This window comes from the organism of the source record quoted next, unplaced genomic scaffold, assembly GCF_019419815.1.
Source record: "Pyrus x bretschneideri cultivar Hongxiangsu unplaced genomic scaffold, Pyrus_bretschneideri_v1 Contig4, whole genome shotgun sequence".
Classification (NCBI taxonomy): Eukaryota; Viridiplantae; Streptophyta; class Magnoliopsida; order Rosales; family Rosaceae; genus Pyrus; species Pyrus x bretschneideri.
The window spans coordinates 9090876-9104059 of NW_025999723.1; the positions used below are offsets into that span (position 1 = coordinate 9090876).

Genomic DNA, 13184 nt, shown 5'->3' on the forward strand with positions numbered 1-13184 from the left:
ATGACTAGCTGCTAGAAGGCCACGCGTCGGCATCATATTAATAGTATATGTTGTATAAATAGGCAGTTGAGGGATTAAAAGGAGTTGTTGGTGCTCTAATAATTCTCTGTAATACAAGTTATTGTGCAATTGAGAAAGAAGTAAAGTTTCTAATATTGATATCAGAGCCATTATGAAGCTTAACTGATCTCCTCTCACTTGGACCATCTTCAACCCTTAGGTTAAAATCTAAAATTTTTAACCAAGAAATAGTTTTTCTCCTCTAATCCTTATGGGTTAAATTTTTAATTCAAAATTATTAAAGAATGAATTTAGGATTTTTTTTTGAAGTAACTTAAAAAATAATAAAAATGTAAACTATCGTAATTTAATTTTCTGAACATTTTAACCTAAACATATTTAAATTTCGATAAATATTTAAAAATCACTAAACCGACACCATGAAACTCGTGACCCTATGAAAGAATATAAAACACATAAAAGATTTTTTTTTTTTAACCGTTGTATTTGGTCATATTAGATCTTAGCTATTGGATTCAGTGAATTTATAAATATAAAACTAAAAAATACACATATATAGTGGGCCAGCCCTACTAACTCAAAGGGAATTCTGGCCTAAATTTGCCCCAAAAATGAGTTTTGCGTTAAAAATCATATTTGCCCAATGGTTGGAGCAAGTTAGGGTAAGTTTATAACCTAAAATTTGAATTTTCATTTAAGGTTGGAGTAGGTTTTAATATAGAATATTGATAATATGGTTTGTTAAAAATAAAATAAAAAATAAAAAAATGTGTACAAGGTAAAAATTGATGACGAAAGTTAAATAAGCAAAAGCCTCAAACAAAACAAAAGTTAAATAAAATAGCTAATTACTGGTTTAAAAGTTTTTTTTTTTTTGGCCTAATCGGATAAATAGTTCTCGTGGTCATAAGATATTCGGAAGGTAGCCCCTGTGTTAAAAAAGTTCGGATTTAAACCCTTATGGTCTAAGTCTGTTAGGATTTATACCCAAAATTAAAACTTACATCATTCCTCCGTTAGTATCAAGCACGTGAGTGTCACATATGAGGATAAGATCGTCATTTCATCCCCCGTTTCATCCATTCAGGCTTCCATAGTCATTCTCTAGTTGTCCCCTTCCCCTCTCTTTTACGTTTCGTCCCCCGTACCGAGGCTTCCATAGTCACTCTCCAGTCGTCCCCTTCCCCTTTCTCTTGCATTTCGTCCCTCATACCAAATCACACATCTCATTTGAAAAGAGATAATATCGCAGCTTGAGATGTTTGCAATTGACTCACTCCCGTCTGGCATTTCGATCCTACGAAACAATTTGAACATCGTTTTGTTGTTTCTGGATCGAAGAAAATTGCTTTCTTTGTCTCACTGCATCTTTGATGTTGTACCTTTAAATCAAAGGGTCAATGTCAATTTGGTACGACGGTCAGGGTCTGATCACGATCGTCGAGCAGATTGAGGTCTGCAACCCAACGTATTTCTTGAAGTGGCCGAAACGCCTGGTTTTGCTCTTCACTCCTCATGAACGTTGAACGGAAGGGATGAATGACCATTCATTCTCAAAGATTTATAATCACCATTGATAAACATGGTTCCAATCAATAAGCACAACAAACTACCAAAAAACATTCAATCGTTTACAAAATTCAACTTTCTTGACCCGATTACAAAAGAGCAAAAAAAAAAAAAAAAAATAGTGGACTCCCACATATGAAAGAATCAAAACACAATGTATCCAAAATAAAATAAGAGCACTATCAGGTTTTCTCCTACCATAGGTTCTGATTTTTGTGGACTAAGCTCTTGCCAGAAGGTTTCCATGGTGCAACAATTTGTTTAGAAGTGGTTGGTGGATGAGGAGGCCATCCAGTCGTAGGACTTGAGCTTCCAAATCTACTTTAAGGCATCTCCACTCTAGGAATTGTGGTAAATGTGGGACCTTTTGCCCCTTCAATAATGGTTGGAGGATGAGGAGATACTCCAATCGTAGGATTTGAACTTCCAACTATACCTTGAGGCATCTCCACTCTAGGAATTGTGGTAAATGTGGCACCTCTTACCCCTCTAGTAATGGTTGGTTGACTGTTATCTTGAACATGTGATAGTAACATAATGAAATGAAATTATTCACTTATCAATTGTGAAAAATACAAACTATAAGTCAATTGAATATAAATAAGAACTCACTTTTGTAGCTTCATGGGGATCACAATACAAGGCTTGCTTGGGGTTGTTTCTCCTTACTATAAGTTTGGACTTTTTAGGTGTTGGACCTCCATTGATTGAATGTACAACATCTCCAACATCAACTTAAACAACAATTGTACGTTGATTCATTACTTGGTCTTCATTTCCAGCAGTTGTACTTGTTCCACTCCTTTAAGCAGATGAACCACTACTTTGTCTTTTTTTCTCGTTGCCAGTTTCTGGTCTAGAATATGCCCATCTCTTGTCAACATATACACCTTGTGGGGCATCTCTAGGCTCATTTTTACAAAACATTTGGTTATGCCCCCAACCCCAACACTTGTGGCATTGTATTGTCTTTTCCTTCCTACTCACAACCTGCTTAGAATCACTATTATTATCATTTACCTTTTTCTCCATTTTAGGATCCTTTTTCCTTGCTTTTTTTGGTCTACCAGGTTATTTTTTCACTAATGGGGGTACAAGAGGGTCCATGTTGCACTTAGGCCACATGTTACATCCTTTCAATGGATGAATCATGGGCTCATAAGCTTTCAAATAGGTTTCCTTGTGCTACATCTCATCCACATAATCCTCTGGATCCTGTCTATTACGACAAATTGCTGCACAACAATGCAAGCATGGTATGTCGGTCAACTCCTACCGTCTAAAACTACATGTCCTATTAGCAATATCAATCACAAACAAATCGGACAAACCACTCCCAACTTGGAATTTATAATTTCCTGAATGGGGCCAAATAATTCCTAGATGCAAACTTCTCCTTGTTTAACTTGTGTTGAATCTTAGGACATACATTCCTCTGAAGTTTACTTATTTCTGTCCTCTTAGCACATAACCTCTTCATTAAATTACACCATATCATCTCCAACATGGTTAGAATTGGTTTATCCCTAGCAGCAAGTATCCAACTATTAAAGGTTTCACATAGGTTGTTAAGAAGCATGTCACACTTCACCCTTGTGCTAAATCTAGACCTAGACCACCTATCTGGATCTCATTTTACCAACCAATTATAGGCTTCACCATCAATGCTCTTCACTTCTCCATTTCAACTTCAAAGTCAACATGGTTGGGGGCTCTTGCAGCATTCCATAACAATTCTTTTAATGTCTTACCTTTATGAATGAATTTAAAATTTCTGTACAAATGCCTCATACACCATCTGTGGTCAGATTCTGGCAAAACCGTAGTAAAAGCTGTATCCAAACCCTGCAACATCAATACAAATTAAACAAGACACTATATTTGCATAACTTAAAGGAAACATAGAGTTTACCTTTTGTTGATCCGATATAAATGTCCACCCATTCTCATGAATTGGTCTAAGATCATCAATAAGAATCTGTAGAAACCAGCACCATGTATCTTTATTTTCAATTTCAACAGCAGCATAGGCTATTGGATACATATTGTCATTGGCATCAATGCCAACAGCTGCTAGTAGTTGACCTGTAACCATGTTGTATATTTCTTAAATAAATTGAAATCATGCTTTCAAATTTTAATCATTCAAGGTTGAGAAAAAGAAAAAATGTATTTACCCTTAAAAGCTCCTTTAAGATGGCAGTCATCAACTCCAATCATTGGCCTGCACCCAGCTTTAAATCCTTTTTTGCAAGCATCAAGGCAAACATAAAGTCTTTGAAAGAATGGAGGATTTGCATGCACTTTCATTGTACTTCGAACATTGGTTTGTATAACTTCTTCACAATATTCCCAAACCTTACCATATTGCTCTGCAATTGACCCTCTTATCATTTCTAAGGCTTCGTGTCTTGGCCTGAAACATTGATCTAAGGATACCTCCAATTCCATCTCCCTCTTAATTACAGTTCGCAAAATTTTTGCATCTATTCGTGGATCATCTCTAAACCTATCGATGTATTTTTCAACCATGAGTTTGAAGGTGAAATGTTTATTTCTCCATACTCGACTACATTTATGCTTGTCAACAAGTACTTTGATTTGCCAAGTGGTGTCATTTTGCATCTGACTAGCATGCAATCTCCAAGGGTAAGGTTTTGCACACAAAGTTGTAACTCTTCTTCGGTCATTCTTTTTTAAACCAATGTCATAACCACCAACAATTGAGTATCGCTTCACTGCTTTTTTTTAAATTTCACGATTTGCAAACCTTATTCTAATCTTCAAACTAGGGGTTTCCATATATGTGCTTGCATTAAACTCAAGATCCCTCTCACTAGATTGTTCTTCATCATCTGAATTTACAGGGCTATGTAATTCCTCTGTTGGCAGCTCTTTTTCTATTGGGAGATTCTCAGTAGCTACGCTTTTTGGCAAAATTGTTTCGTCTACACGATCCCTCGTAATAGTTCCTGATAATGGCAAGTCCACCTATTTATCAAATAACAAATTACCATATTCTATAGCAGCATCATTCTCACTGTCATAGAGCTCGTAATCAAAATCATCACTATCGATTCCATGCTCCTAATGAAAACCATTAGTGCACTCCCCACTCTCCTATACAAAAGTTTCATATGGACCATGACCTTCCTCACCAACAATTAGATTATCATTCACACCAACCCGCTCCTCATTGTTCACTTCATCAGGTTGTGAATAAGTTACTTGAGAGAATAATTATACTGGTACTTGAGAGAACACATCATCTGGTATCTGATCGAATACATTGGAATAATTTGATGTTTGATCTTGAGGCGGTTCTGTAGCTATATGTGGTGTATCAACATCATGCTCTACATAAATAGTCATCTTCCTTGATCTAGGTATAAGCTTCACCATGTCCGTTATGTCAATGTTAGAAACTAGTGGATGCAAACCATGTTCGGGCTCCTCTCCGAGTTTAGTATAATGATATTTCTTCAATTTGTATATCCAACCTCTTCCATCATGTACTTCAGTTCAATCGTTGACAACAAATCGGGATCCACATTGTCAAAGTACACTGTCTTACCACCAAAATATGTATGCTTGGGCAATATCATCAATTGCCCTCCACATATAAACTTCCGAGTTAACCTATCAGTACCTATAATTAAAATAAAATTGCATACTTTATCAATAAAATGGCAATGCAATATATGACAATAAAGTTGCATACTTTAATCAATCAAATGCAAATTTCAAAGGTAACCGACAAGCGATGGAATGTGGAATCCAAAAAAGCAATAAGATTTGTTCTACTACTATTAAACAACTAATTGGCTTTTTGCCTTCTAGTTTGCTCTGTTTGTTTCCTTTTTGTTGCCTTCTTCCCTTTCAAAACCTACACATAAACCCCTATATATACCACTAAGAAGGAAACCGACTGGAAAAAAGAAAAAACCTTCAAGCATAATAAGGAGGAGACAAACTGGAAAAAGAAGCAGAAACCGACTAAAAAAAAAAAAAAGGAAAAGCCTTTGAAGCATAATAAGGAGGAGACTGACTGTAAAAAAAAGAAAAAACTTTCATGGTGGATACGATTAATAACAAACCATTTTCAAAATAGAACAATCGCCTAAGGTTATCAAGATTGTAGCAATACCTTGAGTATGTTGGTGCGACGTCTCTCTTAATTCTTCGTTTATCCATCAATGTGGCTTTTTAAACACAAACCAAACCTCTGATTTCAATAAAAAAAGTTTTGTTCATGCTTTAGAATTGGGAATGTCATGAGGGTTTTAGCTAATAAGCTATTGGCATGCTACTAAGTATGAAATGACCATCTTATCCTCACATGTGATACTCACGTGCATACTACTAACAGAGGAATGATAGAAGTTTTAATTTTGGGTATAAATCCTAACAGACTTAGACTGCAGGGGTTTAAATCTGAATTTTTTTACTATAGGGACTATCTTCCGAATACCTTATGACCACGGGGACCATTTATCTGATTATTTTTAAAGAAAACTAATGAAAAGAACTTGAAAATTTTGAGTTTTAATGATAATGACAAAATAAAGGTTAAAGCGAATAGTACCATGATTAATTTTTAAGTGCAAAAATGTGATTTTTCGTTAAAGTGACCAGTACCTTGAGTTTTTCGTTAAAACTCTCATTTTTTTTGTTCTTTTTTTTTTTTGTTAAAAGGTTAAAAACAGAAGAGCGAAATACGGTGCGGATAGGAGCACGCTGTAACTGGATAAACCCTAGTGGCTATCGTAGTGGCCGAACAAAAACCCTAGCGCGAGATTGAAGAAGGTAACCTGACATCTGTGCTACCAGCAGTATCGATTCGGCAACTGCGAAAATGGGAGGCGATAACAATAAAAGGAAGCGAAGCGAAAGCGAAGGAGGAGGAGAAGAACCGCCGCCGGAGAAGAAGATGGAGATTCTGCCATCGATGATAAAGAACAAGGAGAAAAGGTCGGCGGTGCACGCCAAGCTCAAGCAGCAGAAGAAGCTCGAAAAGCGCAAGAAGGCCAAAGCCCGCGACGCCGCCGAGAAGCGCGCTCTCGAGCTCGGCGAGGAGGTAATTTTAAGAATTTATGAATTCTGAATTGAGAAATTGGGTTTTTTATTGTTGATTGATGTTTAATTTTGGATTAATTAGCTAATTGGTGTTGTTCATTGCACTCTGTAGCCGCCGGCGAAGAAGATTCCCAAGACGATTGAGAACACCAGGGAAGTCGATGAGACTATTTGTAAGCCTGACGACGAAGAGGTTCGTTTTTGCACCCTTCGATTGTGTTTTACTGGCTTACAATGTAGCAAATGTGAATAAGTTTAGTTTTTTATGCTTGGGAAATCGAATGATGGTTTGCTTGCTTTCGGCTTTGTTTTATGTGTTCAATTGCAGCTGTTTGCTGGAAATGATGCCGATGAATTCAGTTCGATTTTAAAGCGCGAAATGAATCCAAAGATATTAATCACCACTTGCCGTTTCCATTCTTCGGTAACTATTTTTCCATAGTCCCCACTTTTTACAGCATTCCGAATTTGATGTGATTAGGGAATTCTTTGTTTTGGTTATTGTTGATTTACGGTTTTTTGTGTTTTGGGTCTGCAGAGGGGGCCTGAGTTTATAAAGGAACTGCTTTCAGTGATCCCGAATGCAACCTACTACAAAAGAGGAACATATGACTTGAAAAAGGTGCTTTCTTTTAGAATCCCTCCCCCCCCCTCCCAAAAAAACACTTTTTCCTTCCCCCCCTTCCATTTTTAATATGTTGATCATTAAATTCAAACAATTTATATATGTATGTTTTTTAACTTTGGTTGCAGATTGTAGAGTACGCAAATAAGAAGGACTTCACTTCTCTAATTGTTGTTCACACCAATCGCAGAGAACCAGGTTGGTTCTGTTTCTATTTGAAGGGTTCTCTAGAATTGTTGTGTTAATAGTGCTCCCTCTGGCTTTGTTTCTGATGTCAAAAACTTTTAGATTGTTAGTAAAGTCTCTGAAGTGTTATCTTCCACTTCGTGTCCTTTTGTTAATATATCTAACTGTCAGCTACTGTTATAATCTTGTAGATGCTCTCCTAATAATTGGCTTACCTGCCGGGCCTTCTGCCCATTTTAAGCTCTCAAAGCTTGTTTTACGCAAGGATATCAAGGTAAGTCGCATTCTGTTTTTCACATCAAGACAACACTAGCCTTTGGTTCTAGTCTTGCTTTACACATACTGCACTGAAGGGTTTTTAACTTTTCTTTTCTTAAAGTTGAGTGCAACGATAAATCCTACAATTTAGGCTTCTTAGATTTCTTTAACTATCTATTAGATGGTTGATTTATGGAAGAGATTTGTTTTTTTGTGTGTGCATGACTGCACGTGTGTATTATTTTTCTTATTATAGTTATTTGATATACCTGCAGAATCATGGAAATCCAACCAGTCATGAGCCCGAGCTTGTGCTGAACAACTTTACAACACGCCTTGGTCATCGAATTGGAAGGTTGTGTTCTTTACCTTGTTTAAATGTTCTCCAACCAAAACTATTTTATTTTTATTGTTGTTTGAAAAGGAACAATGTTCTTCAAAATTATTTGTGATGCATTTTTTACTTTTGGATTTGGGCACACATCCTTGTACCTGGTACCAAAATGAGCGGACCCTAGTTTTTGTATTCTTCCGCCTGTACAATTTGCTTTAATAGCCTTTTGATATCTTTACAAGTTTGATATGAATCAACCTCTCAGTTTCTAATGGTTTTCATTGTCAACCTGCTTTCTGCAGATTAATTCAGTCACTTTTCCCACAAGAACCAAACTTTCGTGGTCGGCGAGTTGTAACTTTTCACAACCAGCGAGATTTTATATTCTTCCGGCATCATCGGTGTGCTTCTTTGGCATTTTTAAGTTGTAGCAATATGAAAATCTTTTACTTATTTTTTTCTTTCTTGTAAAGCTTCCGTTACTAATGAATACATTTCATTTCCATGTTTTCAGGTATATCTTTGAAGAAAAAGAGACTAAACAGATCGAGTCCAAAGGTAAAAAGACCAAGGATGCAAATGGTGAGAGCGGACCGAAAGGGAAAGTAATTGCTCGCCTACAGGTCGGTGTCTCTCAGTTCAACTTTTCTTCTTTCATATTCTTTTTATACATTATGCTTTGTCTGGCTTAGGCCTTACTTCACTACTTGAAGTATGTTTCATGCTTTGTTGTGGTCCATTACTGTGACCAGTGTGGTTCACAAAGAAATAAAAAGAATTAGTGACGCATGGCCCTCCATACAATGCAATCCATTAGGATAAAATTATGGGTTTTAATAAGGTCCCATCTTTATATACTCAGAAGCAATTGAATACGTATCTTGTCAAGAACATTTGTAGTTAATCATAACACTGTTTCCATCTTAAACTCACAGGAGTGTGGCCCTCGTTTCACCCTTAAACTAATTAGTCTGCAGCATGGGACCTTCGATACTAAAGGCGGGGAATATGAGTGGGTTCACAAGGTACTCAATTTGACATTTACTAATCAATTCATTTTGTATATTGGCGTCATCTCTTTTTGTTCTTAATAAAATATTCCATCATGTTTCGTACTCACTGTTTGCTGCATTTTTTCTTCTTACCCATTTGTTTTATAGCCGGAAATGGACACAAGCAGAAGGAGATTTTTCTTGTGATTTGCTTTGGAATGTTGCTCAAGTTATCATCGCTGGAACACAACCGTTACAGTTGAAGAGTCACTACTGCACGGCAAGAAGTACATCAGCCCAGACATTGTTCTAGTTTTTTATCATTGCTGGAAGACAAGCGTTTACAGTTAAAGAGTCGCTACTGCACGGCAAGAAGTACATCGGCCCGGACCATTGTTTTAGCTTTAAGACCAATTTTGTGATGTTCGATTCCGATGACTTGTGAATTCTGTATTGAATTTTGGAAAAAAGATTATCATGCTTTGTGCATGTTTCCTGAAAATATGTGTTTACATCCCATCATTTTCGCATTTCTACTTTGCTTGCGTTGCAAACAACTGCTGTCCTGCTTTTATACACAGAATGTAGCTGTGTGATATGAATGCATGCTTGTCTAATTACATAAAGGCAAATCAAAACAAGGATGCCTCCGAAAGCAGCAACTCGCAACTCCAATCGCTCCGGCGGGGAGTTTGCGGTTAGATAAACACAATCTACGATTATCAAGATCCAGCTAGAACTCTCGAGTATTGAACTAATCCATATGGACCTTCCGGTTTTCGCTCCTGCAACCCGGCATATAATCCTCGAACATAGGGTTCCCACGACCGAAAAAGTGGTCAGCGACCATCCCCGGTAGGATATCAACGTTCCTCCGACAATCAAAACCTCTTTACGACACACACATGATGAACACTCGCCTGAAAAAGTTGATGACACTAGAGCGTCAAGACCAGTATAGTAGGGTAAGATGACTGAATCCAAGTACATGCTGGCATGCAAAATTCCGGAGATTGTTGATGTCTCAAAAAACACGTACTTGAAGTCTGACTGGGCTCCATTGTCGAAGGTCAGCGCAGATATCAGAACGAGAATGAGGATTGCCGGGCCGGTGCATGAGACAGGAAAGGCGGAGTTGATCCGGTGGCCGTAGGCTAGGGCCAAGATGATCACTGGAAGGGCAACCGGACCGGACGGGAGCAAATATCTTTTTGACTGAATACTTTTTTGGCCCTTTCCTGATACGTGCATTACCATAAAGACTAGGGTTGCCAAGTATGAAGCTGCTGCAAAGAACAGAAGCAGAAAATCCACAGCCAGCGAATAGTTTCCGGCATAAGAACTGGTACAGTAGTAGTGGTAAGGGCAGTTGATTGGATCCAACGTTTCTTCCACCTGCCATTTTGTGCATTTGAAGAATGTTGATCGGATTTCTTCCTCAGTCCATTCGGGTTGCCATGTTGCATACTCGGGACGCAAGAGGTTCCAATTCATTGTGTTGTTAACCTTTTGAACCGTGATTCTTCCTGCAGGTCATAAAACATGTTTTATATATATCGAGGACATGAAATGTTGGTGTTTGCTCTAAGAAATGAAACCTTTGGCTTATTAGTTAGTTCAAATGTTTCTGCAGAAGGTGAAATGGATTAAGAAAGATCAACCAACTATTCTTGTATTTCCTCATCCACAAATAACTATTGGGTTTATTATGAATTTCATGGGAACCACATTTTATTAAGAAAAAGGGATATATTTGCTATTAGTTTGACAACTTGTAAAGCTTTCTCTTACGCCCTTTTGCTTGAGGAATTTGAACCCCAACTGCTTACTATTGTAAGTATGTTTTTGTGTACATTTTGAGGTGATTTGAACTAATATTCCGCCTTAATCCTAACATTTTCCCGCACCATCTTCGTGTTGAAGAATGTAAAATCTCACGTCAAAACCTTGACAAAATAGTATACAAAATATAAGTGTGTACTTCCACTAATAACAATGTGTTTGGGCAGTTTGGTGAATCAAATACTGCGGTCTAATTATGAACCGTTTTGAGTAGCTGACAATTTTTTGAAAGATTCTTGTGGATGTCTCATTAACTCCATAATTTATGTGGAGTAGACTTTGTTCTGGTAAGAATTATTAATTGATGAGGTGTGGGAGAAGATATTTTTTTGTGTGCCGGGAACACGATTCTCCATTCCAATCCAATCATGTGTACCAAACGAGCTCATAGACACTAAAACAATTACTGGATTCAAAGCTTGTGTTAAAATAAATCGAAGCATTTTGTGATAAAACCTCACACCTGCGTACGGGGTCCTTAAAGGCAAGTGTGGGATTTAGAGGTATATTTTTTATTTAGAACTAGAGTCGAGTAAGAAGGAACTGTCATGAGGAGTGAATTGAGTTACAAGGTGAGGTGGGAGTGTGACTGGATGAGGGAACTTGATTTCAAAGGGATGGCTATTTGAGTTTGGTAGGTGATTGCTAGTTTGCAACTGATGGAATGGCGATGGATTTTTGAGCAAAAAGAAAAAGTATTAAGTGAGTATTATTTTTGTTCTTTAATTTTGTTCTAAGCAAAGAGGTTTTTAAAAACATGAAGGTGGAATTTGAACCCCAGCCGAGTCTATAAAATAAGATAGAGAAAAAGAGGGTGAGTAATGGTTAAGATGCTGACGAATGCCGCTCTGAAATAGTTGAAGAAGCTATGGTATTGTATGAGTGATGAAATTTTGCAAATTTTGGATTATACTTACAAAGTCTCATTCTAAATACCATTTAATCTTAATTCAACGATATAGGAAAAAATACAAAAAATAAAAGTTAAATGGTCACCTACCGTAGATTAAGATGGAACGATGCTACGATAAGTGACCACAGTTTCTCAGACAAAGGCCCCTGGCCACAATAAATTATTGATGACATTTGAATTATTCTTTTTTATTCCTCTTTTTTTCTTTTTTTTTTTTGTTGGATTTTTAGTCTTTGTTAAAAGTAAACGTATTTCCTTATATTGGATTTTGTTTTTCAACACAATAAATAAGGTATTCCTCAGAGCAACTTTACCCCTACTAAATTGCTCAAGTGATTACTGCTAAGGCTATTGAGCAAGGTAATTATTGTGTTTAGCGAACCGTAACTGTTCAAGTGCATCTCCACTCTTAAACTGAATAGTCTGCTATTGGTTTAGAATATTTTTTTTATAAAATAATAAAAGATTATTGTATTCCTACATTTCGAATAGGATTTTTTAACGATTTTCTTAATTTTAATAACATACAAAATTGGATAAATACCGAATTACAACCCAAAGTAAATAGAAAATAATGGGCTCCGATTTTACAACAAATTCCCTACAAATCACCTAATGAATTTGTGGTGCTAGAGACCATCTCCACTTCGTCCCTCTTCTCTTGCATACCTCATCCGCATTACGTCTGTTTTTTCCAATCTCCAAAAATATTTGGAATTTGAAGATATTTGTTCTATAGGTTTGTTCATAATTTCACGATCTTTCTCCCCTCCTTTCTTCTCTAAGCGTCTCTCTTTCTTGCCCAAGTAACTCTTTTGTCTCTCAGTAGCGACAGCTTTTGCCTCAATTATGGCCACATACCATGCCAAGTTCACTTCACCTTGCTGAGCTTAAGTTCTTCCATATATTTTGTATAATCACAATCTCCCTTTTTTCCTTGCAGCCTTCTTACCTTGAGGCCTAAGCGAATGACGGGTCGGTTCCGGCACTTCTTCACTGGACGATTCCTACACTTCAAATGTGTCACCTTCCTGAATAGGCGAGTCTTCTCCTGGTGTAAAGTGTGGAGGGGTGTCGTTCATAACAACTTTTGGACCGATTGACATACTTTTGTATTTGAGACAATCTTTGACAACATTCCTACATTCTTAGTGGTTGAATGATTTGTTCTTGCTAGGGATGGCAATGGTTCGGTTTGGGGAACGAAAATCATATATCCATCCCCATAATCACGAAAATTAACCACATCCATAATCACAAATTAACCATCAATGGTTATCCATAACCATACCCACCAAGAATCGGATCCCCATAGGTTAACAGTTATATCCATCTTCGTCAATACAAAAAATATATTCGTTTAATTGA

At 37.0% G+C, this 13184-nt stretch overlaps 2 protein-coding genes across 3 annotated transcripts; one reads left to right on the top strand and one right to left on the bottom strand.

Moving 5' to 3' along the window:
* The first annotated feature begins 6302 nt into the window (after positions 1 to 6302).
* Positions 6303 to 9580, top strand: LOC103964794 (ribosome production factor 1-like). Its single transcript, XM_018651787.2, has 11 exons — positions 6303 to 6667; positions 6779 to 6859; positions 6995 to 7090; positions 7205 to 7288; positions 7420 to 7489; positions 7669 to 7751; positions 8011 to 8090; positions 8372 to 8470; positions 8584 to 8692; positions 9005 to 9094; positions 9230 to 9580. The coding sequence occupies exons 1-11, from the start codon at positions 6446 to 6448 to the stop codon at positions 9266 to 9268; spliced, it is 1053 nt and encodes a 350-aa protein (XP_018507303.2). The 5' UTR covers positions 6303 to 6445; the 3' UTR covers positions 9269 to 9580.
* On the bottom strand, positions 9515 to 10634 carry LOC103964795. 2 transcript variants are annotated; one of them, XM_048564858.1, is made up of 2 exons: positions 10101 to 10634; positions 9843 to 9981 (listed from the first exon to the last, which is right to left on the bottom strand). In XM_048564858.1, exons 1-2 carry the CDS (start codon positions 10553 to 10555, stop codon positions 9954 to 9956), a joined length of 483 nt encoding a protein of 160 aa, XP_048420815.1. In that variant the 5' UTR covers positions 10556 to 10634; the 3' UTR covers positions 9843 to 9953. The 2 variants fall into 2 exon arrangements, with proteins under 2 accessions (XP_009376049.2, XP_048420815.1); XM_009377774.3 differs by having other exon boundaries at positions 9515 to 10621.
* Positions 10635 to 13184: the final 2550 nt, after the last annotated feature.

Excerpts from the sequence above, each read along its gene's own strand:
- LOC103964794 (XM_018651787.2), top strand. The coding sequence starts at position 6,446 with ATGGGAGGCGATAACAATAAAAGGAAGCGAAGCGAAAGCGAAGGAGGA. Across the intron at positions 7,091-7,204 it reads CTTGCCGTTTCCATTCTTCG|AGGGGGCCTGAGTTTATAAA; the intron begins GTAACTATTTTT and ends TTGGGTCTGCAG. Across the intron at positions 8,693-9,004 it reads AAGTAATTGCTCGCCTACAG|GAGTGTGGCCCTCGTTTCAC; the intron begins GTCGGTGTCTCT and ends TTAAACTCACAG.
- LOC103964795 (XM_009377774.3), bottom strand. The coding sequence starts at position 10,555 with ATGAATTGGAACCTCTTGCGTCCCGAGTATGCAACATGGCAACCCGAA.